Source organism: Ranitomeya variabilis, chromosome 4 (genome assembly GCF_051348905.1).
Source record: "Ranitomeya variabilis isolate aRanVar5 chromosome 4, aRanVar5.hap1, whole genome shotgun sequence".
In the NCBI taxonomy this organism is placed as follows: Eukaryota; Metazoa; Chordata; class Amphibia; order Anura; family Dendrobatidae; genus Ranitomeya; species Ranitomeya variabilis.
In genome coordinates this window covers 262,230,082-262,255,087 of record NC_135235.1, presented here as the reverse complement: position 1 = coordinate 262,255,087, position 25,006 = coordinate 262,230,082, and the positions used below count along the sequence as shown (strand labels likewise).

At 44.6% G+C, this 25,006-nt stretch overlaps 1 protein-coding gene across 1 annotated transcript in view; it reads left to right on the top strand.

Annotated features, from left to right (window-relative positions):
* The first annotated feature begins 14,960 nt into the window (after nt 1–14,960).
* The window catches only part of LOC143764287 (nicotinamide N-methyltransferase-like), a 92,819-nt gene continuing 82,773 nt past the window's right edge, over nt 14,961–25,006 (top strand). Inside the window, exons 1-2 of the mRNA XM_077249720.1 lie at nt 14,961–15,149; nt 18,514–18,721. Coding sequence (XP_077105835.1) covers nt 14,999–15,149; nt 18,514–18,721 — 359 coding nt within the window. The 5' untranslated portion in view covers nt 14,961–14,998. The remainder of the gene's footprint in view (nt 15,150–18,513; nt 18,722–25,006) is intronic.

Below are 25,006 nucleotides of genomic sequence, written 5' to 3'. Positions count from 1 at the left end.
GATTAGCTCTGATTACAACGTTGCCAGGCATTGAACTGAAGGTCCAGGGAGCTTATATAGCAACACCCCTGACCTAACGACCCAGGTGAGCATACAAGGGATGAATGACATACCCAGAGTCAAATCACTAGTAGCCACTAGAGGTAACCAAAAGGTAAATTCACAACAGTACCCCCCCCTTAGTGAGGGGTCACCGAACCCTCACCAAGACCACCAGGGCGATCAGGATGAGCGGCGTGAAAGGCACGAACTAAATCGGCCGCATGCACATCGGAGGCGACCACCCAGGAATTATCCTCCTGACCATAGCCCTTCCACTTGACCAGGTACTGAAGCCTCCGCCTGGAGAGACGAGAATCTAACATCTTCTCCACCACGTACTCCAACTCGCCCTCAACCAACACCGGAGCAGGAGGCTCAGCAGAAGGAACCACAGGCACAACGTACCGCCGCAACAAGGACCTATGAAATACGTTGTGAATGGCAAACGACACCGGAAGATCCAGGCGAAAGGATACAGGATTAATGATTTCCAATATCTTGTAAGGACCAATGAAGCGAGGCTTAAATTTGGGAGAGGAGACCTTCATAGGAACAAATCGAGAAGACAGCCATACCAAATCCCCAACGCGAAGTCGGGGACCCACACCGCGGCGGCGGTTGGCAAAACGCTGAGCCTTCTCCTGTGACAACTTCAAGTTGTCCACCACATGACTCCAGATCCGCTGCAACCTATCCACCACGGAATCCACCCCAGGACAGTCAGAAGGCTCTACATGTCCCGAGAAAAAACGAGGATGGAAACCAGAGTTGCAGAAAAATGGCGAAACCAAGGTGGCGGAACTAGCCCTATTATTAAGGGCAAATTCAGCCAACGGCAAGAAGGTCACCCAATCATCCTGATCAGAAGAGACAAAACACCTCAAATAAGCCTCCAGAGTCTGATTAGTTCGCTCCGTTTGTCCGTTAGTCTGGGGATGGAAAGCGGATGAAAACGACAACTCAATGCCCATCCTACCACAAAAGGATCGCCAGAACCTGGAAACAAACTGGGATCCTCTGTCCGACACAATATTCTCAGGAATGCCGTGCAAACGAACCACGTTCTGGAAGAACACAGGAACCAGATCAGAAGAGGAGGGCAGCTTAGGCAAGGGAACCAAATGGACCATCTTGGAGAAACGATCACATATCACCCAGATGACAGACATGCCCTGAGACACCGGAAGATCAGAAATGAAATCCATAGAGATGTGTGTCCAAGGTCTCTTCGGGACAGGCAAGGGCAAGAACAACCCGCTGGCACGAGAGCAGCAAGGCTTAGCTCGAGCACAAGTACTACAGGACTGCACAAATAACCGCACATCCCTTGACAAGAAAGGCCACCAAAAGGACCTAGCCACTAGATCTCTGGTGCCAAAAATTCCCGGGTGCCCTGCCAACACCGAGGAATGAACCTCGGAAATGACTCTGCTGGTCCATCTAGCAGGCACAAACAATCTGTCAGGTGGACAAGAGTCAGGCCTACCAGCCTGAAATCTCTGTAAGACACGTCGCAGATCTGGAGAAATAGCAGACACGATAACTCCTTCCTTAAGAATACCCACAGGCTCAGCGACTCCAGGAGCATCAGGCACAAAGCTCCTAGACAGAGCATCGGCCTTCACATTCTTAGAACCTGCTAAATACGAGACCACAAAGTCAAAACGGGAGAAAAACAATGACCAGCGGGCCTGTCTAGGATTCAGGCGTTTAGCAGACTCGAGATACATCAGATTTTTGTGATCAGTCAAGACCACCACACGATGCTTAGCACCCTCGAGCCAATGACGCCACTCCTCAAATGCCCACTTCATGGCCAAGAACTCCCGATTGCCCACATCATAATTTCGCTCTGCCGGCGAAAATTTCCTAGAGAAAAAGGCACAAGGTCTCATAGTAGAGCAACCAGGGCCTCTCTGCGACAAAACGGCCCCTGCCCCAATCTCCGAAGCATCCACCTCAACCTGAAAGGGAAGTGAGACGTCAGGCTGGCACAAAACAGGCGCCGAAGTAAACCGGCGTTTCAACTCCTGGAAAGCCTCCACGGCAGCAGGAGCCCAGTTAGCTACATCAGAGCCTTTCTTGGTCATATCCGTCAGCGGTTTAACAACGCTAGAGAAATTTGCGATAAAACGACGGTAGAAGTTAGCAAAACCCAAGAACTTCTGAAGACTCTTAACTGACGAGGGTTGAGTCCAATCATGAATAGCTCGGACCTTGACTGGGTCCATCTCCACAGCAGAAGGGGAAAAAATGAACCCCAAAAAGGGAACCTTCTGTACACCAAAGAGACACTTTGAGCCTTTTACAAACAAAGAATTTTCACGCAGAATCTCAAAAACCATCCTGACCTGCTCCACATGCGAGTCCCAATCATCAGAAAAAACCAGAATATCATCCAGATAAACAATCAAAAATTTATCCAGATACTTCCGGAAAATGTCATGCATGAAGGACTGAAAAACTGAAGGTGCATTAGAGAGCCCAAATGGCATCACCAAGTACTCAAAATGACCTTCGGGCGTATTGAATGCGGTTTTCCATTCATCGCCCTGCCTAATGCGCACAAGGTTGTACGCACCACGAAGGTCTATCTTGGTGAACCACTTGGCACCTTTAATCCGGGCAAACAAATCTGACAACAGCGGCAAAGGATACTGAAATTTGACAGTGATCTTATTTAAAAGCCGATAGTCAATACAAGGCCTCAAAGATCTGTCCTTTTTGGCCACAAAAAAGAATCCCGCACCAAGAGGGGAAGAAGAAGGACGGATATGCCCCTTCTCAAGAGACTCCTTGATATATGAACGCATCGCGGTATGTTCAGGTACCGACAGATTAAACAGTCTCCCCTTAGGAAACTTACTGCCAGGAATCAAATCTATAGCACAGTCACATTCCCTATGAGGAGGCAGTGCACTGGACTTAGACTCGCTGAAGACATCCTGATAATCAGACAAATACGCCAGAACTTCCGAAGGCGTAGAAGAAGCAATAGACAAAGGCAGGGAATCTCCATGAATTCCATGGCAGCCCCAACTTGACACTGACATAGCCTTCCAGTCCAAGACTGGATTATGGGTCTGTAACCATGGCAAACCCAAAACAACCAAATCATGCATTTTATGCAGAACAAGAAAACGTATTACCTCCCGATGTTCGGGAGTCATGCACATGGTAACCTGTGTCCAAAACTGCGGTTTATTTTTTGCCAATGGCGTAGAATCAATACCCCTAAGAGGGATAGGATTTTCCAATGGCTCAAGAACAAATCCGCAGCGCTTGGCAAATGACAGATCCATAAGGCTCAGGGCAGCACCTGAGTCCACAAACGCCATGACAGGATACGATGACAGTGAGCAAATCAAAGTTACAGATAGAATAAATTTAAGTTGCAAATTACCAATGGCGACCGGACTAACAACCTTAGTAAGACGTTTAGAGCATGCTGAGATAACATGTGTAGAATCACCACAGTAGTAACACAAGCCATTCTGGCGTCTATGAATTTTCCGCTCATTTCTAGTCAGGATTCTATCACATTGCATTAAATCAGGTGCCTGTTCAGACAACACCATGAGGGAATTTGCGGTTTTGCGCTCCCGCAACCGCCGGTCGATTTGAATAGCCAGGGCCATAGAATCATTCAGACCTGTGGGAATGGGAAAACCCACCATCACATTCTTAATGGCTTCAGAAAGGCCATTTCTAAAATTTGCAGCCAATGCACACTCGTTCCACTGGGTCAGCACGGACCATTTCCGAAATTTTTGGCAATACACTTCAGCCTCGTCCTGGCCCTGAGACATCGCCAGCAAGGCTTTTTCTGCCTGAATCTCAAGATTGGGTTCCTCATAAAGCAAACCGAGCGCCAGAAAAAACGCATCAATGTCAGCCAATGCCGGATCTCCTGGCGCCAGCGAGAAAGCCCAATCCTGAGGGTCGCCCCGTAAAAAAGAAATAACAATTTTTACTTGCTGAGCGGAGTCTCCAGATGAACAGGGTCTCAAGGACAAAAACAATTTACAATTATTCCTGAAATTTCTAAATTTAAATCGGTCTCCGGAAAACGGTTCCGGAATCGGTATCTTAGGTTCTGACATAGGATTTCTGATAACATAATCTTGTATGCCCTGCACACGAGCAGCAAGCTGGTCCACACTTGTAATCAAGGTCTGGACATTCATGTCTGCAGCAAACACAAGCCACTCAGAGGTAAAGGGGAAAAGAAAAAAAAAATGAGAGAGAGAAAAAAAAACTCAGAACTTTCTTTCTTATAATCCCGCTTCTGCAATGCATTTAACATTTAATACTGGCCTGGCAAACTGTTATGACCCCAATGGCGAGGGTCTCAGAGGAACCAGTAAGTCTGCGACGTACAAAAATCCAGCTCATAGGGCAGTGGTAACTGGGTTGACCATATATCTACTCCTAACGCCAACACTAGAAGTAGCCGGGAAACATGCATACGTTGGTCGCTAGATGTCTCGCGCCAGCCGGAGGACTAACTACCCCTAGAAGAGGAAAACAAAGACCTCTCTTGCCTCCAGAGAATAGACCCCAAAAGTATGATACAAGCCCCCCACAAATAATAACGGTGAGGTAAGAGGAAATGACAAACACAGAGATGAACTAGGTTTAGCAAAGAGAGGCCCACTTACTAATAGCAGAATGTAGTAAGATAACTTATATGGTCAACGAAAACCCTAACAAAAATCCACACTGGAGATTCAAGAACCCCCGAACCGTCTAACGGCCCGGGGGAGAACTCCAGCCTCCCTAGAGCTTCCAGCAAGGTTAGGATACAGATTATGTACAAGCTGGACAAAAATGCAAACAAAAACAAATAGCAAAAAAGCAAGAAAGCAGACTTAGCTTAATTCAGCAGGAACCAGGATCAGTAGACAAGAGCACAACAGATTAGCTCTGATTACAACGTTGCCAGGCATTGAACTGAAGGTCCAGGGAGCTTATATAGCAACACCCCTGACCTAACGACCCAGGTGAGCATACAAGGGATGAATGACATACCCAGAGTCAAATCACTAGTAGCCACTAGAGGGAGCCAAAAGGTAAATTCACAACAGTTGTCCTCAACTGAATAAATCTGAGCTTCAACCTTCTGGCTCTCATTAAGTGCTTTTTAAAAAAAAATTGGTGGTTGGGGCCTACTAACGGTGTCTGCCGCTCCCTGGTGTTGTCCTCAACTGAATAAATCTGAGCTTCAACCTTCTGGCTCTCATTAAGTGCTTTTTTTGAAAAAAATTGGTGGTTGGGGCCTTCTAACGGTGTTTGCCGCTCCCTGGTGTTGTCCTCAACTGAATAAATCTGAGCTTCAACCTTCTGGATATCATTAAGTGCTTTTTTTTTTAAATTGGTGGTTGGGGCCTACTAACGGTGTCTGCCGCTCCCTGGTGTTGTCCTCAACTGAATAAATCTGAGCTTCAACCTTCTGGCTCTCAATAAGCGCTGTTTATTTAAAAAAAATTGGTGGTTGGGGCCTACTAACGGTGTCTGCCGCTCCCTGGTGTTTTCCTCAGCTGAATAAATCTGAGCTTCAACCTTCTGGCTCTCATTAAGTGCTTTTTTAAAAAAAATTGGTGGTTGGGGCCTACTAACGGTGTCTGCCGCTCCCTGGTGTTGTCCTCAACTGAATAAATCTGAGCTTCAACCTTCTGGCTCTCATTAAGTGCTTTTTTTAAAAAAAATTGGTGGTTGGGGCCTACTAACTCTGTCTGCCGCAACCTGGTGTTATCATCAACTGTATAAATCTGAGCTTCAACCTTCTGGCTCTCATTAAGTGCTTTTTTTAAAAAAATTGGTGGTTGGGGCCTACTAACTCTGTCTGCCGCTCCCTGGTGTTGTCCTCAACTGTATAAATCTGAGCTTCAACCTTCTGGCTCTCATTAAGTGCTTTTTTAAAAAAATTGGTGGTTGGGGCTTACTAACGGTGTCTGCCGCTCAAAAGTGTTCTCCACTGAACAAAGCAGTGCCGCCTGTTTACTCCTGTTACCAATTTTGAACTTTATTTTGCCCACTTTATTATTTGGGCCTATTAACTGTGTCTGCCTCTCATTACAGTTGTCCTCCAGTGAACTAAGCAATGCTGCCTGGTTAGTCCTGTTACCAATTTTGAATTGCATTTAGCCCACTTTATTATTTGGGCCTATATCAGTGTTTCCTCCTCATCCTGCCCATTGCCCAGCCGGTGCTACATGAGTCTTCTGGTACTTTGACCCAGACCACTACATTCCCCTTGCACGCTACACAGCCACAATCTGACCCTGCTGAAAGTCAGGTTCCCCTTCCCGCATACTATACCACCTTACACAGGGACAAAGAGGAAGGTGCAGAAGAAAGTGCAGGTTTCTTCAACAGGTAGGGGGCATACTCGTTGGCAACGTCACAGGCACAGGGCCCCTCAGAGTACACAAAAGTGATGCTGCCGGTGGGAGGCGCCCCCGCCGTGCAAACACACTGCCGTACTTTGAGGGGCCCTGTGCCAGTGCCAATGCGAACGAGTGCCCCCCCCCCTGCTTGCTCAGGATCACAGCACTTGCAACGTTGAAATACTTACCTCTCCCTGCTCCACCGCCGTGACGTAGTCCACGTTTCCTGGGCCCACTAAAACCTTGAACCAGCCCTACCCCCCACAACTTTTGCCAAATGACCCCCAATTTCCAATGCCCAACTATTATTATAAAGTTAATTAAGATTGACAAGCTTCAGAAACAAGAATGGATGTTTTTGGCATTAAAATGGGCACTGTAGGTGTTTTCCTGGCCTCCACTCACTGCCGACTATGCTTCCCCATTGACTTGCATTGGGTTTCATGCTTCGGTCGATCCCCGACTTTTCACGATAATCGGCCGACTTCACTCGACTCGACTTTTCACAAAGTCGGGTTTCGCAAAACCCGACTCGATCTTAAAAAAATGAAAGTCGCTCAACCCTACTAAATACCCCTAAAGATAGAAAAGGGAAAACTATCTTGCCTCAGAAAAAATCCCCAAAGGATAGACAGCCCCCCACAAATATTGACTGTGAGATGAGAGGGAATTAACATACACAGACTGAAATCAGGATTTAGCAAAGGAGGCCATTCTAGCTAGATAGAAAAGATAGGACAGAGTTTTATGCGGTCAGTATTAAAATACTAGAAAATATCCACCACAGAAAATACTAAATCTCCACATCTAACTAAAGATATAGAGGGTATATCTGCATCTCCAGAGATACCAGCTTGGATGAGCAAGTCCTTATACAGACCAAGCTGGACAAGACAAAACATAGAAATGCACTTGAACTATAAAGCCACAGCATGAGGACTGCAAAAACAAAAACAGAACTTATCTTTGTAGAAATGAACTGCAAAGCAGGACAGACCAGGCAGAGATGTGAATCCTCCAAAAACAATGGACAACTGGCACTGACTAAAGGGTGGAACAAAACTAAATAGCCCAGAGAAATGCATTAAGTAGGCCCACCTGATGAAATGCTGTGATTGAAGACAGCAGCGCTACCACTTATAACCACCGGAGGGAGCCCAAGAGCAGAATTCACAACAGTACCCCCCCCTTGAGGAGGGGTCACCGAACCCTCACCAGAGCCCCCAGGCCGAGCAGGACGAGCCAAATGAAACGCACAAACCAAATTGTCAGCATGAACATCGGAGGCAACAACCCAAGAATTATCCTCCTGGCCATAACCCTTCCATTTGACAAGATACTGAAGCCTCCGCCTCGAAAAACGAGAATCCAAAATCTTCTCAACCACATACTCCAACTCCCCATCAATCAAACACCGGGGCAGGAGGATCAACAGAGGGGACAACGGGCACTACATATTTCCGCAACAAAGATCTATGAAAAACATTATGGATGGAAAAAGAGGCTGGAAGGGCCAAACGAAAAGACACAGGATTAATAATCTCAGAAATCCTATAGGGGCCAATAAACCGAGGCTTGAACTTAGGGGAAGAAACCTTCATAGGAACAAGACGGGAAGACAACCAGACCAGATCCCCAACCCGAAGCCGGGAACCAACACACCGACGGCGGTTAGCAAAACGCTGAGCCTCCTCCTGAGACAACACCAAATTGTCCACCACATGAGCCCAAATCTGCCGCAACCTGTCAACCACAGAGTACACCCCAAGACAATCAGAAGACTCAACCTGCCCTGAAGAAAAACGAGGATGAAAACCAGAGTTACAAAAGAATGGTGAAACCAAGGTAGCAGAACTAGCCCGATTATTAAGGGCAAACTCGGCCAATGGCAAGAAAGCCACCCAATCATCCTGATCAGCAGACACAAAGCATCTCAAATAAGTTTCCAAAGTCTGATTAGTTCGCTCGGTTTGGCCATTTGTCTGAGAATGAAATGCGGAAGAAAAAGACAAATCAATGCCCAGCCTAGCACAAAAGGCTCGCCAAAACCTAGAGACAAACTGGGAACCTCTGTCGGACACAATATTCTCCGGAATACCATGCAAACGAACCACATGCTGAAAAAACAACGGAACCAAATCAGAAGAGCAAGGCAATTTAGGCAAAGGTACCAAATGAACCATCTTAGAAAACCGGTCACAAACCACCCAGATAACCGACATCCTATGGGAAACTGGAAGATCTGAAATAAAATCCATAGAAATATGCGTCCAAGGCCTCTCAGGGACCGGCAAAGGCAAAAGCAACCCACTAGTGCGGGAACAGCAAGGCTTAGCCCGTACACAAGTCCCACAGGACTGCACAAAAGAACGCACACCCCGTGACAAAGAAGGCCACCAAAAGGACCTACCAACCAATTCTCTGGTACCAAAAATCCCAGGATGGCCAGCCAACACAGAACAATGAACCTCAGAAGTCACTTTACTAGTCCATCTATCAGGAACAAACAGTTTCCCCACTGGACAGCGGTCCGGCTTATCAGCCTGAAATTCCTGAAGAGCCCGTCGTAAATCAGGGGAGATGGCAGAAAGAATCACCCCTTCCTTCAGAATACCGACCGGCTCAAGGACCGCAGGAGAATCAGGCAAAAAGCTCCTAGAGAGGGCATCCGCCTTAACATTCTTAGAACCCAGAAGATACGAGACCACAAAATCAAAATGAGAGAAAAACAGGGACCATCGAGCCTGTCTAGGATTCAACCGCTTGGCAGATTCGAGGTAAATCAGATGCTTATGATCGGTCAAGACCACAATACGGTGCTTGGCCCCCTCAAGCCAATGTCGCCACTCCTCAAATGCCCACTTCATAGCCAACAACTCACGATTGCTGACATCATAATTGCATTCTGCAGGAGAAAACTTTCGAGAAAAGAAGGCACACGGTTTCATCAAGGAACCATCAGAATTCCTCTGAGACAAAACGGCCCCTGCCCCAATCTCAGAAGCGTCAACCTCAACCTGAAATGAAAGAGAAACATCTGGCTGACGTAACACAGGGGCAGAAGTAAATCGGCTTTTAAGCTCCTGAAAGGCAGAAACCGCCGCAGAGGACCAATTCGTCACATCCACGCCTTTCTTCGTCAAATGGGTCAGGGGTTTAACCACACTGGAGAAGTTGGCAATGAAACGGCGATAAAAATTAGCAAAGCCCGAAAATTTCTGAAGCTCTTCACGGATGTGGGCTGAATCCAATCATGAATGGCCTGAACCTTAACTGGATCCATTTCTATAGATGATGGAGAAAAAATGAAGCCCAAAAAAGAAACCTTCTGCACTCCAAAGAGGCACTTAGACCCCTTCACAAATAAAGCATTATCACGAAGGATCTGAAATACCATCCTGACCTGTTTCACATGAGATTCCCAATCATCGGAAAAAATCAAAATATCATCCAAATATACAATCATGAATTTATCAAGATAACTCCGAAAGATATCATGCATGAAGGACTGAAACACAGATGGAGCATTAGAGAGCCCGAATGGCATCACAAGGTATTCAAAATGGCCTTCGGCGTATTAAACGCAGTTTTCCATTCATCACCCTGCTTAATACGCACAAGATTATTATATGCCCCTCGAAGGTCAATCTTAGTAAACCAACTAGCCCCCTTAATCCTAGCAAACAAATCAGAAAGCAAAGGCAAAAGGTATTGGAATTTGACCGTGATCTTATTCAAGAGGCAATAATCAAAACAGGGTCTCAAGGAGCCATCCTTCTTGGCAACAAAGAAAAAACCTGCTCCCAAAGGTGAAGAAGATGGCCAAATATGCCCCTTCTCCAATGACTCCTTAACATAACTCCGCATGGCGGCATGTTCTGGCACAAACATGTTGAAAAGTCGGCCTTTAGGGAACTTACAGCCTGGAACCAAGTCAATAGCACAATCACAGTCCCTATGCGGTGGAAGGGAACTGGACTTGGGCTCATCGAATACATCCTGGAAATCTGACAAAAACTCAGGAATTTCAGAAGAAGGGGAAGAGGAAATTGACATCAAAGGAATGTCACCATGAACCCCCTAACAACCCCAACTAGTCACAGACATAGATTTCCAATCTAACACTGGATTATGTACCTGTAACCATGGGAAACCCAGCACAATAGCATCATGCAAATTCTGCAACACCAGAAAGCGACAATCTTCCTGATGGGCTGGCGCAATGCACATGGTCAGCTGTGTCCAAAACTGAGGTTTATTTTTAGCCAACGGTGTAGCATCAATACCCCTCAAAGGAATAGGGTTCTGCAAAGGCTGTAAGGGGAAACCACAACGTTTGGCAAATTCTAAGTCCATTAAGTTCAAAGCGGCGCCTGAATCCACAAATGCCATGACAGAAAATGACGCTAATGAGCAGATCAGGGTCACAGATAACAGAAATTTAGGTTGTACAGTACTGATGGTAACGGAACTAGCGATTCTCTTTGTACGCTTAGGGCAATCAGAAATAACATGAGCAGAATCGCCGCAGTAAAAACACAACTTATTCTGACGTCTGAATCCTTGTCGTTCAGCTCTCGACAAAATCCTATCACACTGCATAGGCTCAGTACTCCGCTCGGAGGACAACACCATAGTGTGCACAACTCTGCGCTCGCGCAAGCGCCGATCAATCTGAATGGCCAGAGACATAGAATCACTCAGACCAGCAGGCGTGGGGAACCCCACCATAACATCTTTAACGGACTCAGAAAGACCCTTTCTGAAAATTGCCGCCAAGGCCTCCTCATTCCATTTAGTCAGCACAGACCATTTTCTAAATTTCTGGCAATAAGATCTGCCGCTTCTTGACCCTGACACAGGGCCAACAAGGTCTTCTCAGCATGATCCACTGAATTAGGTTCATCATACAATAACCCTAGCGCCTGAAAAAAGGTGTCTACATTAAGCAAAGCAGGATTCCCAGATTCCAGGGAAAATGCCCAATCCTGAGGATCGCCGCGCAGCAGAGAAATGACAATTTTAACCTGCTGTATGGGATCACCAGAGGAACGTGGTTTCAGAGCAAAAAACAGTTTACAGTTATTTTTAAAGCTCAAAAATTTGGACCTATTCCTAAAAAACAAATCAGGACTTGGAATTCTAGGCTCTAAAACCGGAGTCTGAACGTGGGTGTCCACCAAAAACATCAGATGGATGTACGCAACTGAGACGTGGAGTTCTGGGGTGATCGTGCCATATTGGATGTCAGCCATTCTCAGCTTGGGAACTTTCCAGATGGAGCTACCCCCAGTAATGCAAGTACACAACGTATTCCACAGGTCGGTGCTCTGGAAATTAGTTCCGCCTCCGGAGACTACGTTGTTTGTCATGGTTCCCAATGGCAAGGGAACGTCAGAGAACATAAATAACAGAACAGCTCTTGGGTGATGGAATCTCGAGCTGACCGTGAGCTAAACCTACCACACAACTAACAGTGGCCGGGTGGCGTACCTACGTTTTATCCCTAGACGCCTAGCGCCAGCCGGAGGACTAACTAACCCTAATAGAGGAAAAGACAGACCTAGCTTACCTCTAGGGAAATTCCCCCAAAAAGGAGACAGAAGCCCCCCACATATATTGACGGTGAGTTCAGAGGAAAAGACATACGCAGTATGAAGGTAGGTTCAGCAAAGCGAGGTCCGCTTACTAGATAGCAAGAAGATACAATAGGGAACTTCACGGTCAGCTGAAAACCCTATTAAAGTACCATCCCGAAATTACTTTAAGACTCATGTGTCAACTCATGACACCGGAGTGGCAATTTCGGTCCACAAGAGCTTCCAGCTACAGAAAAATAACATAACTGAACTGGAACAAAAATGCAAAACAAACTTAGGACTAAGAGTCCAACTTAGCTGATAGTAGTCTAGAAGCAGGAACATGCAACAGAAAGGCTCTGGTTACATTGATGGCCGGCACTAGAATAACTGAGCAGCAAGGCTAAATAGGATACACCCATATCCTGATGGAAACAGGTGAACAGAGAAAGTGAAGCACACAAGTCCAGTACCACCAGTGACCACTGGGGGAGCCCAAAAACCAAACTCACAACAGTTGTTGCCATGTCCACTAGATTGCGTTTGCTGTAAACCTGTGGATCAGGTGACTGCAGAGGTGAACCCTAGTGGATCGACTCGTCCTCACTAGTGATGAGCAAGTATACTCGTTGCTTGGGTTTTCCCAAGCATGCTGGGGTGTCCTCTGAGTATTTTAGCATGCTCGGAGATTTAGTTTTTGTCGACACAGCTGCATGATTTGCGGCTGCTGGACAACCTGAATACAATACCGCCTGTTTGTTAGGGAACCATCACATGTATTCAGGCTGTCTAGCAGCCGCAAATCATGCAGCTGCATCGACACAAACTGAATCTCTAAGCATGCCAAAATACTCCGAGGACAGCTGAGCAATGAGTATACTCGCTCATCACTAGTAATCACTGTACGTCGTTTCCGGTTAGGTCCGATGTTGAGGATATAGAGTCCCCTGATTGAGAGGGGGGTACTGTCGAGATGCATTTTTGGATTTGTGGCAGCTCTGGTTCCACTCTGTTTTAAATGTAGCTTTTTTCCTTTCAGGACCAGTGGAAGTTAATGTCAGTTTTCTCTTGCTGGCAACTGCAGAGTTGCTGAGTCAGCTGATGTGGGTGGTGACCACTACCACCATCCTTTAGATGGTTACCTGATGCGTCAGCTGACTGTTGGTGATAGAGTTTCTCTAAGGAGACCAGCTTTGCAGTTGCAGCTCACAGATGTCAGCTACTTCTGGAGTTTTGGAATCCTGTTTCTGTGTCATCTGCGGTTTGGAGCTTGGCAGCAGAGACTGGACGCTAAGTGTTGTGTTTTCACCTTGTCTTTCTCATGTTTGTCACTGTCCTCTGTGTTGTACTATTTGCAGTGGTGAGGCTAGCGCCCTTGCCGGCCAGTGCACTAGCCATGGCAGTGTTAGGTGGCAGAGAGGGACTAAGTTCCTGATGGTGGATTGGGGGAAGGACCCACTTAGGGCATTAGGGGAGTACAGGGACAGGCTCAGGTTTGAGCTCAGGTGGTGACCATCTCTCATTTCCCTATTGGTAGGGCCTTTCTCTCCCCTATACCATCCCGTTGTGTGTGTTGTGCCATCTGCTGACCGACCCCCTGCTGGGTCGATATACATATCGTGACACCAAGTTTGAGAAATGGCTGTCTCCACTGAAACTGGAGCCAGGGAAGGCCATGTCCGATAATGGTGAAAACCTGGTGGTGGCCCTTTGCTGGGGCAATCTCACACGTGCCTTGCATGGCTCGTGCCCTCAACCTGGTGGTCCAGCAATTTCTCTGCTGCTATCCCGGCGTGGATGCACTGCTGCAGAATGTACAGTCGCTGTGTGCTCACTTCCACTGTTTCACCCCCCAGGTCAATGACTTGTATCACTAAAGAGGGCTTTCGGCCTGCCTGTTAACCGTATGATATGCAATGTGCCGACACAGTGGAATTCCACTCTGCACATGTTGCAGTGACTGTGGCAGCATTGACAAATCCTGGTGTGGTATGTCCTTCTGCATTGCCTGGGTCAACGCAATATGGATGTGGTGCAAATCACACTTGCTTAGTCGGCACAGATGAAGGACCTCTGCACTCTTCTGCACAGTTTTGAAATGACTACTAAGATGGTTAGCACTGACGATGTCATCATCAGCATCACTATTCCGGTCATCTACATGCTGGAGCACACTTTGAATAGTCTGCGTGAGGAGGTGGTGGTCCCAGAAAAAGAGGTGAAAGCAAAGGAGGATGCGGAAAGGATAACAATATTTCTAAGTTCCGGACTGTCATCGCGCAGGTGGGTGCCATGGGAGAGTGGATTATAGCGGTCGAAGGGGCTCATGGTATGGTACCAGACAAATGGTTAATGAAGGTGCAGGAGCCGAGGAACAAATTGAGGAGGATGAGGAGGAAAAGCTGATGGACATGCAACAGTCAGGAGATAAAGAGGATAATGATCCCGTTTCTGTTGTCCATGGTTGGCGGGAGGGGATGGAGGAAGCAACCTTGAGTGTTACCTTGCCAACTACACACTATGGACTTGAACCTCTTGGAAGTGCCCAACACATGAGCACCTTCAACCAGCACTGAAAGTAGTCAGCAAAACAATCCAGAATACAAAGTTTTAGTCCGAATTTCCATTCAAACCCTATAGTGGTAAGGCATCCTGTCTCATGTTTCACCAGGCTTTGTCACAGGACATGTGCAATCATGGACAGAACAGTATCAATTTTTCAATAGCAAAAAGCAAACTCAAAAATGGTGTGTATTCTCGAAAGTCTGGTCCTTAATAGGTTACACATTATTTCTTCTTCTTTTTGCGATATTTTAATCACCATGTAAATACAGGACTGCATGACTGTAAAAATAAAAAGAAGAACTTGTGATATGATAGGTAAACATAATCCTTACTAACATGCTTTGTAAATTGATTTCTGGTGATGATATAAAGACGTTGATCACCAGTGAACCAGTCACTCTGCCTCTGATACAACATTATAGAATGGATTCCAGCACCTATAAACTCTACCATGAAGATGACTTTGATTCAAGACAACATTTGGAGAGTTACGTGTCAGATAACCCTGATAGGGTCGCTCGTGAGGATTCCTTGATATTTCCCATTGAAAATCTTAGAAAAACGTTTACAGAAGGTAGGTATCATAATTGTTCTTTTTAGATCATTTTAACAAAATGTCAGTGGTTTTGGAGATCAGAGGGGGAAAACACAAAGCCCAACACATATCAAGCAAAGGAAGCAGAGCAAGGCAGTGTTCATTCCATATGATGAATAGTAAGATCTCTGGGGTTAGTAGAGTAATTGTTTCCTGTCTGTAGTTTTCAGAACACTGTAAAATGATAAAAAGCTAAAAAGTAACCTTTGTTTTCATTTGTATTTAATAAGTCAAAAGTAGAGATGAAAATAAGCAATTTTATGTGGCGATACTACATATACTGTATGTATTTTTTATTAACTTTATTTGTAACGGGGAAAATGGTAGTGATTTGAACTTATAGTTTTGGTTTTTTTCATATTTTTATACTTTTAATATTTTCACTGTTTTTTAAAGCAGCACTTGCGCTACATATGAACATGGTCTAAATGTCAGAAAGTGCATGGGATTTTTTGAAAATTCCTTTTCCACTGTACGTCTAATGATGCTGTTGAATTGCTACATTTTTTGTTGCTTTTTTTCTCTATATGTTTCTATAGAGAGCCTGAGAAAATTTGCATGAAAAAACACACAGTTGCATTTCAAAGTGCAAAATCAAAGATTTTCTGTACTATAAAAAAAGTATTTCAAAATTCGGTTTCAAATCTGCACTAAAAGTGGATCAAATAATGGGGAAAAAACTTCAAAAAATTGTAACAAAAACACAATAATCCGAGAAGATTACTGTTATTATGTGGTATGGTGCGGACACCTGCAGATAAAATGAGGCAGAAAAAAAATATAGCATTAATGCTATATGTGAACACAGTCTTAGTGTAACACTCTTATTACATTATTTTTTCAGGATTCCTGTTGTTCTTCTACAGTTTGACCACTAGTTGCTGCTATTGTTCACCTTGATAATTGTGCTGCAATGCCACTCCTTACCAGTGGAGGCTGCTGTTGTGTTTTGCAATTGCCCTTTACTAGCATGGCAGATTGTGAACCTGTGGAATCCTTATTGTTTCCTGTTTGGGCCTACTTAAAGCCACATGGAACTCTCACTCATTGCTTGAGTATTGTGTCTAGCTATTAGGGCTCACTTGCGAGAAACTCGGATGAATCTCGCATGTTAACACCCAGCACTGCACCCGGAACTCAGATCAGAGCGTGCAGCCGCATAGGAATACATGCAGCCGCACGCTCCGCTCCTGAGTGCCGGCAGCAGCGCCAGGTATTGACGTGCGAGACTCATCTGAGTTCCTCGCGAGTGAGTATGAGCCCTTAGTCTAATTCCAGTCTCCAGCTCCTGAACTGTCTTACCCAGACTTTTCTCAGTTATCTCTGGATTGTTTCCTACAACTTATTTGTTAATCTCCAAGGACTTCTATTACTGCTTGCTGCTCCTTGCTCGTACACAACCAGCCACTTGATTCCAGAAGTGCTACACCAGTATCATAACAGGATACTCAAGCAACTATGTACCTTTAAGTAGACCCAAACAGGAAACAAGATGGATTCCACAGGTTCAGAATCTGCCATCTTAGTAAAGCGCAATTTCAGTACACAGCAGCAGCCTTCAGTGGTAAGGAGTGGAATTGCAGTGCAATTATCAAGGAGAACAATAGCAGCCACTAGTGGTCAAACTGTAAAAGGCCGACAGGAATCCTTCCTGACATAATTGTGTGTAAGGAAGAAAAATTCAATCACGCCATTTTTACACCATTAACCAATCACCATAAATAATATGTTCACTGTATTGTAAGGGTTGTTTTGATAACAGGGATATCAAATATGTCTGTTATTTGCTGAAATGTGTTGTTTATTTTTTTTTTAAGTGCGTTACAAATATCATTGTTGTAATTAATTTTCATTGTTTTTCAGCATTTTTAGAGCAAAAAAAATCTCTGACTTTATCACTAAAATACAAGTATATAGAAATGCACTGATATCTAGAGATGCTAGACATGTAGTAATATAAGGTTGCAAGAAATTAAGAACAATACAATGCAAAGAAAATCCTCCAATATGTGACAGTGCAGCCTGTGGCTTTTGCTATCGCTGCAGGTTGGAAGTTTAAATCCCTGGGAAAATCAGACTTCAAGAAAAGAAAATTCTGAGTTAATGAAATGAATGTCAGTAAGTAGAGAGCAGAGAGATGCTGAGCACTCCTCATGGGAGGAGTAGGAGCTGCTGAGCAATGAACTCAGGAGCATGTAGTGACTGCAATACAGGGGACAAGACATTACAGGAAAGGAAACTGAGTGACTGAAAGTCACTACCATAGTCTTCGTCTCCCAGAACATCTCCCCAAAATCGGGACTGCTGGATCCTCTAGGGTTGTGAACTATGCAAACATATTTATTTAGCTTATAAAGGGCAGCATAAGCTATTAATAAAGAAAAATGCACAGAAGAGATGTGGAAAAGGGGTTCAGCATGGGGCGGATGGGGGCACATTTGAGTGGGCCCCGAACGTAGGTAAATATATTTACAGGCATGGTGGCGCACAGGTACGGACTGAGGCTGAAATTCAGTCCTGGCATTTGAAATCACACAGGTCCATGGTGTCCCCGTCCCCATGAACCAGATGGGAATATACTACTAATATTACCCTGGATGGAGGGAAGGAAGATTTTCTACAAGACCAATATGTCTAATGATACCCTTGGCCTGCTGGGGTAAGTGCCAGAGTCAGCAACTTTGTGCTCCATCACAACTCTTAACAGTATGGGTGTCTTGAGAACACCGATTCTGTTAACAAAGTAACAGACAAAGCAGCCCATGACCAGACAGGCACTTCTGGCATTTGCAAGAGTTGCCAGATGGCCAGTCCGGTCCTGGTGGCGCACCATAACCACAGTGACTACAGGGGAACTTTAGCAGATGACAATGCTGAGGTATGGATGACCAGATCAGGCGAATTTAGAATTTGCCTTTTTGTTTGAATTTTCCCATGAAATTCAGTCCTTATTATGTCCTGGGGTCTCTCCAATTTGAAGAATTTGGTGCAACAACATTAATAAGTTGTCATGATTAAGGAAGCTTAGTCTCCAGAAACGCGTTGAGATTCTTATCCATATGGTTCGTGCTGAAGTCTGTATCCTCTATGTATAAAGTTTGTGAATAAAGAAAACTCTTTTTTACGGATTCGGTGAAGCTGGACATTCTCTTCTTTTTTGAACATTAATAAATATCACATAACATAAAAGAAAAGTAATATAAAAAGAAAAAACAACAACAAATGAATCCACCCATAGTTTACAGTGAAAGTATTGTAGCATGTTTAGGAATTGGTGACTGATACTGTGACTTTCTGACGTGTATATATTTGTATATTTCAATATTTGGATTTTCTTCTGCAGGTCATATTAAAGGAGACGTCTTGATTGACCTCAGTCTTGGTTCTATGGTTTACCATTTATACGCAGCCTGTGAGTTTTTCAACCATATCATAGTGCTGAAGTCTAGAGACAGCTGCATCATTGAGCTGAAAAGATGGGTGGACTCACGTACAGGAGCTTTTGATTGGAGCCATGCCACAAAACTTCATGCTGACACAGAAGAATGCAGGTGAGGTATTTGCCCAAATATTAGAAAGATTCCACTGTCATTGTTTTTACAATACAAAAGATATGACTGCGGTCTTAGTGTAATATTGGGTATCTTCTGTCTACCTTATTTTGCAATCTACATACATATTAGTCCTCAATAACCTTAAAACACCAGGTAACAGTATCACAATATAACCATCATACCCTCACACAGAACAGAAGGAAAAAAGGAGTGTATATATCAAAAATCATTGTATTAAGCATATAAATACATATTGCTAAAAGGATGCTTCATGTCACAAGAAAGACTTGGCCAAAAAAACTGCCTTGAATTACAAAAAAATCACTGCATGATATATTAGATTTGCTCATTATATATTAGATTTACTCAATCACAAAATGTTGTACATGATAAAGCACTGGATACAGAATAAATCAACATATAGCAAAAAAATACTCCATCATTATATATATACACTAGATTGTGGCCCGATTCTAACGCATCGGGTATTCTAGAATATGCATGTCCCCGTAGTATATGGACAATGATGATTCCAGAATTCGCGGCAGACTGTGCCCGTCACTGATTGGTCGAGGCAACCTTTATGACATCATCGTCGCCATGGCAACCATTATGACATCTACGTCGATACTGTGCCCGTCGCCTGGCGGCCTCGACCAATCAGAGACGCGGGATTTCCAGGACAGACAGAAAAACCCTTAGACAATTATATATATAGATGCTAGATCATAAACTCAGAGAAGTAGGAGAAAATCAAGAGCAGTAAACCTCCGAATCGCTCTCAAATAGATATGTAAAGTGCCTCAGTGCCTATAAACTAATGATAAAACATGAAATCCATCAGAAAACCTTAGCCCTTTTCTCAAAGTGATTGCATAAAGTGCTTCAGTGTGTAAAGGCTTAATAGTGATCTGGGCTAGCAGCAAAAGGAAAGAACCAAGTAATAATATAGAGATATTAATCTTTTTACCTTAGTGGTAAGCAGGAGTTTTGCCGAGTCTACCACCCCGTTTTTTTACAATCATAGCCAATTCAAAATAAAATTTTAAATGTCAGTAGTAAGGTCTACATTTGTTCACTCAGATCAAAATGTTCAAAATCTTGCAGCTTTATAATAATTGGCACTGTTGGAAAAGCACAGCAAGGTTCTAGTCATGTCACATTTGGATTGGAGGTATAAAATGGGAGTATCCAAACCACATCTCTTATGTAAAACGGGTAGTGATTAGTGATGAGCGAATATACTCGTTACTCGAGATTTCTCTAGCACGCTCGAGGGTCCTCCGAGTATTATTTAGTGTTCAAAGATTTAGTTTTTCTTGCCGCAGCTGAATGATTTACATCTGTTAGCCAGCATAAGTACATGTGGGGATACCCTAGCAACCAGGCAACCCCCACATGTACTTATGCTGGCTAACAGATGTAAATCATTCAGCTGCGGCAAGAAAAACTAAATCTCCGAGTATACTGATGAGTATACTCGCTCATCACTAGTAGTGATGATCAAATTAGGTATTCGCCTTGGTATATTCGAGTGACTCATCCAGCATGTTTGGTGCTTTATTTGGAGTCAATGAACATGCTGGGCTGGCTTGCCAATCACAGTAATGCCAATGCCATTTTTGATGTGGCATTACTGTGATTGGCTAGCCTTTCAGCATCATAGGCACTATTTAAAGGCTATATATATCACAAAAGGCGTGATCAAAAAATACACTGACCTCGACCATGGTACTATTATAAAACAATTTTTATTTGAATAATTACTTATAAAAACAGCATATTACTACTACTACAAGAAAGGGTACTAGAACCACAAAAAAGGGACAAATCTGCCATAGGTCAACCCAAATTACAAACTGGCTAACACACTTAATATTTTTATGGCTGCCACAACTGTATAGCTTTTTGTAAATAAATCATGTGATGTGATGACATTTAGGGGTAAGTATATATGTTTGCCCATATGAGCATACCATTGTCAAGGTAGCAACACGCTAATCCTCTTAATCTCATAGTGTTCCCCCACATGTAAAAAGCATGCAGCTGTCTATATGTTATAAGGCATACCTATTTGTTAGTCACATGGGGATAATCCTCGGCGTCCCTCTGCCCCGACGCGCGTTTCACACCGCTTCTTCAGACGCCTCCGTCGGGGCAGAGGGACGCCGAGGATTATCCCCATGTGATTAACAAATAGGTATGCCTTATAACATATAGACAGCATACAGTGGGGGAACACTCTATGAGATTAAGAGGATTAGCGTGTTGCTACCTAGACAATGGTATGCTCATATGGGCAAACATATATACTTACCCCTAAATGTCATCACATGATTTATTTACAAAAAGCTATACAGTTGTGGCAGCCATAAAAATATTAAGTGTGTTAGCCAGTTTGTAATTTGGGTTGACCTATGGCAGATTTGTCCCTTTTTTGTGGTTCTAGTACCCTTTCTTGTAGTAGTAGTAATATGCTGTTTTTATAAGTAATTATTCAAATAAAAATTGTTTTATAATAGTACCATGGTCGAGGTCAGTGTATTTTTTGATCACGCCTTTTGTGATATATCTAACTGTTAATGGTACAGTGTCCCCTAGGGGGAGTTATACTGAGGAATAATATTGAGCAAATTATTGTGTATATATACTATTTAAAGGCTGCCGATGCCATCTTGCGCACATTGCAGCCGGAACCAGAGTAGGGAGAGCATAGTTTCAGTAGTGTAGGGAGAGTGAAAGTAACGTAGGGAGAGTGATAGGAGGTTAAGGTGAGTGTTATTTATTCCAAAAAGATCTTTTAAGAGCTGAAAATTGTCAAGACTAGTTGTTTGTTAGATGGGGATTTAGAAAGGAGAGATTTAATAGAGGGGAGGGAGGGCGGGTGAAAGGAAGTCACCTGGGTGTTCTCATCATTGGAAGTACATGCTGCAGCACTCTGCTATTTTCCATGCAAAATAACTAATATTTGTCTAGCAGTTGTGCGACAGGTGTAATCTGGGTACAGATAATCTTACATGACATGACAATTTAGTAGGGGCAATAATCTTCATTACTCTGTATTTGGAGTGTGTCAGCAAGACGATCTACAAAAAAATAGCCACATATTACTAGATACAGTGAATTTGTACATAAGACCTTTGTAAGGATACTTGTGAAAAATAAAGCCATCATTTTTTGGTTTCATAAGCATAACGCATTCGGGATGAGAAAGGGTGATATTAAGGGACATGGATGTGGTGGTGCCCGCCAAGGCCGTGTGACATCTGAAAGTGACTGTATCTCGCTCTAGGTTCCTGTCAAAGTTTAGTCAGCGCGGTACAACCCTAAGAACCCAGACAAGTGCAAGGATGTTGTGGGTTGGATGGCAGACAAAGACTCCAGTGTGTTGACAAGCAGAACCATGAAGTCTTCCACATGGTCCAGTCCCAGTAGCCAAGAGGCTGGGCCTCTGAATCCTCAACCTGGTTCTTCTTCCTCCCAACATCAAGAGTCCCAGGAGACATATGAACCCAACTGGCACTCTGAGGAACTGTTTATGTTCCCTTGAAATTTGTCAGGCCTCTCAAACCATGCACCATTAAAGAGGGCTATGAGAGGTGGAGTGCAGTGATGGCCAAACATTTGAGCACCTATGGCCAGAAGAAAGGCACGTTGGGGAAAGTCAATTGATGTCTGAAGAGGTGGAGGATAATCATAAGGCACAGTTGCCATATAATATCAGCCTCAAATTGCAGCTCAGAAGGAATATCAGATTGAGGAATTGGAAGCCAAAGAGGCCGATGATGAGGCCACTGATCCAATCTGGCATGGTGGCATGCATAGCGACCACAGCAGTGCAGAGAGGGATGGATTTGTAGCAAGAAAAGTCTTAGTTACTCACCGGTTAACGGTGTTTTTCGGAGTCCATGACAGCACTACGGAGAGAGGGGATCCGCCCTTCAGGAACAGGAAACCTACAGATACATAAGGGCGGCACCTCTCCCACGCATCAGTTGGTTTACAGAGCACAAGAGGACTACCAAGGTTAATAGCATACATAATAAACAATGATACAATAACTAACTATTCACTACCCGTGAATTATATAAATAAAGGAAGAGGTGTACACCCAGAACTTAAGAAGACGGGAGGGTATGTACAGGTGCTGTCATGGACTCCGAAAAACACCGTTAACCGGTGAGTAACTAAGACTTTATCGGTCGTCCATGACAGCACTACGGAGAGAATTACAGAGAGTAACTAACTAGGGAGGGACTACAGCTTGCAGCACCCTTACACCAAAGGAAAGGTCAGAAGAGGCACCCAAGTTCAATCTATAGTGGTTATAGAATGTGTTTGGGGAAGACCAAGTAGCAGCCTTACAAATTTGGTCGATCGACACCTCCAATCTTTCCGCCCACGAAGCCGCCATAGCTCTAGTGGAATGCGCTTTCAGACCTTCAGGCGCCGGCTTGCCCTTTGAGATGTATGCCAGCGAGATAGCCTCCCTGATCCATCTAGCTAAAGTAGATTTTGATGCCCTGTGACCCTTCCTACTACCCTGATAGGACATGAATAGGGCGTTATCTATCTTCCAGGGATCAGTTACTGCCAGATATTCCAGGATACATCTTTTTACATCTAAAGTGTGTAGCTTCCTTTCCTTATCGTTAGTAGGATTGGGGAGGAAGGATGGAAGAACTATTTCCTGTGTTCTGTGGAACCTGGACACTACTTTAGGAAGATATGCTGGATCAGGGGATAGTATCACTCTATCATCCCTAAGCTGCATGTAAGGGGGAACCCTGGATAATGCTTGGATGTCGCCTATCCTACGCGCCGATGTTAGGGCCACCAGGAAGGCTACTTTAAGGGATACATTTTTAATAGAGGCTGATGCAATTGGCTCAAATGGGGCCTCTGTCATGGCCGAGAGGACTAGGTTCAGGTCCCATGGCATGACCCTATTCTTCACCATTGGCCTAGACCGTTTTGTCGCTCTGATGAATCTGCTGACCCAGTGATTCTCAGCAATGTTGCAGCCAAAGAGGGCCCCTAAGGCTGATACCTGCACTTTAAGTGTATTTGGGGATAACCCCATATCCAACCCCTTCTGTAAGAATTCTAAAATCTGGTCTATTGGTATTGACTGACCAGCTATTACCCCCGAGTTTTGAAGGAACTTCTTCCAGATCCTAACATAAATCTTTGTGGTGATTATTTTTCTGCTCTTCAGCAGAGTGTTAATGAGGCCCGGAGAGAACCCCCTATCCTTTAACAGCGCCCACTCAAAATCCACGCCGTCAGATGAAGGCCAACCGCCCGAGGATGGTAGACTGGGCCCTGGGATAGGAGATCCGGGATGTCTGGCAAGACCCATGGGTCGGATATCGACATAGCCCTCAGGCATGGAAACCACGTCCTTCTGGGCCAGAAGGGGGCAATTATTATTACTGTGGCTTTGTCCTTCCTGATTTTCCTCACCACCAGAGGAAGTAGAGACAGGGGAGGAAAGGCGTAGGCTAGCCTGAAGTTCCAGTCTATGAGGAGGGCGTCTACTGACAGAGGATTTTCTCTGGGGTTGAGAGAGCAGAATTGTGCCACTTTCCTGTTTTCTTTTGTGGCAAACAGGTCTACCTCTGGTTGACCCCATCTTTCCACGATGAGGTTGAAGATGGAGTCGTTCAGGGACCACTCTCCCTGCCTCAATGTGTTGCGGCTTAAGAAATCCGCCGTAGTGTTTTCTGCCCCTCTTATTTGAAGAGCCGTCAATGAGAGAAGATGTTGCTCTGCTAGATGGAATAGACGATCTGCTACGCACATTAGGGATTTGGAACGAGTCCCGCCTTGGTGATTTATGTATGCCACGGCGACCCGATTGTCCGAGAATACCCGCACGTGGTGGCCCTGTAGATAGACAAGGAGTGATTTAACTGCCTGTTCCACAGCCGTTAACTCCTTTAGGTTGGAAGACATTTCTATCTGATCCCGATCCCAAAGCCCCTGGACCAACGTATCCCCCATGTGAGCCCCCCACCCAGAAGGGCTAGCGTCCGAGGTGACTATACGAGTTACATTATATTCCCAGGGGACCCCTGTGGACAGGTTCTCTTGGTCTAGCCACCATCCGAGGGACATAATAGCGTCTTGGGATAGGGTCATCAGGCTCTCCAGACATCCCCCCAACCTTTTTTGTTGTAACAGCACCTCACCCTGAAGTATCCTCGTATGATACTGGGCCCATCGGACCGCTGGAATACAGGACGAGAGAGAGCCCAACAGAGACATGGCTCTTCTAAG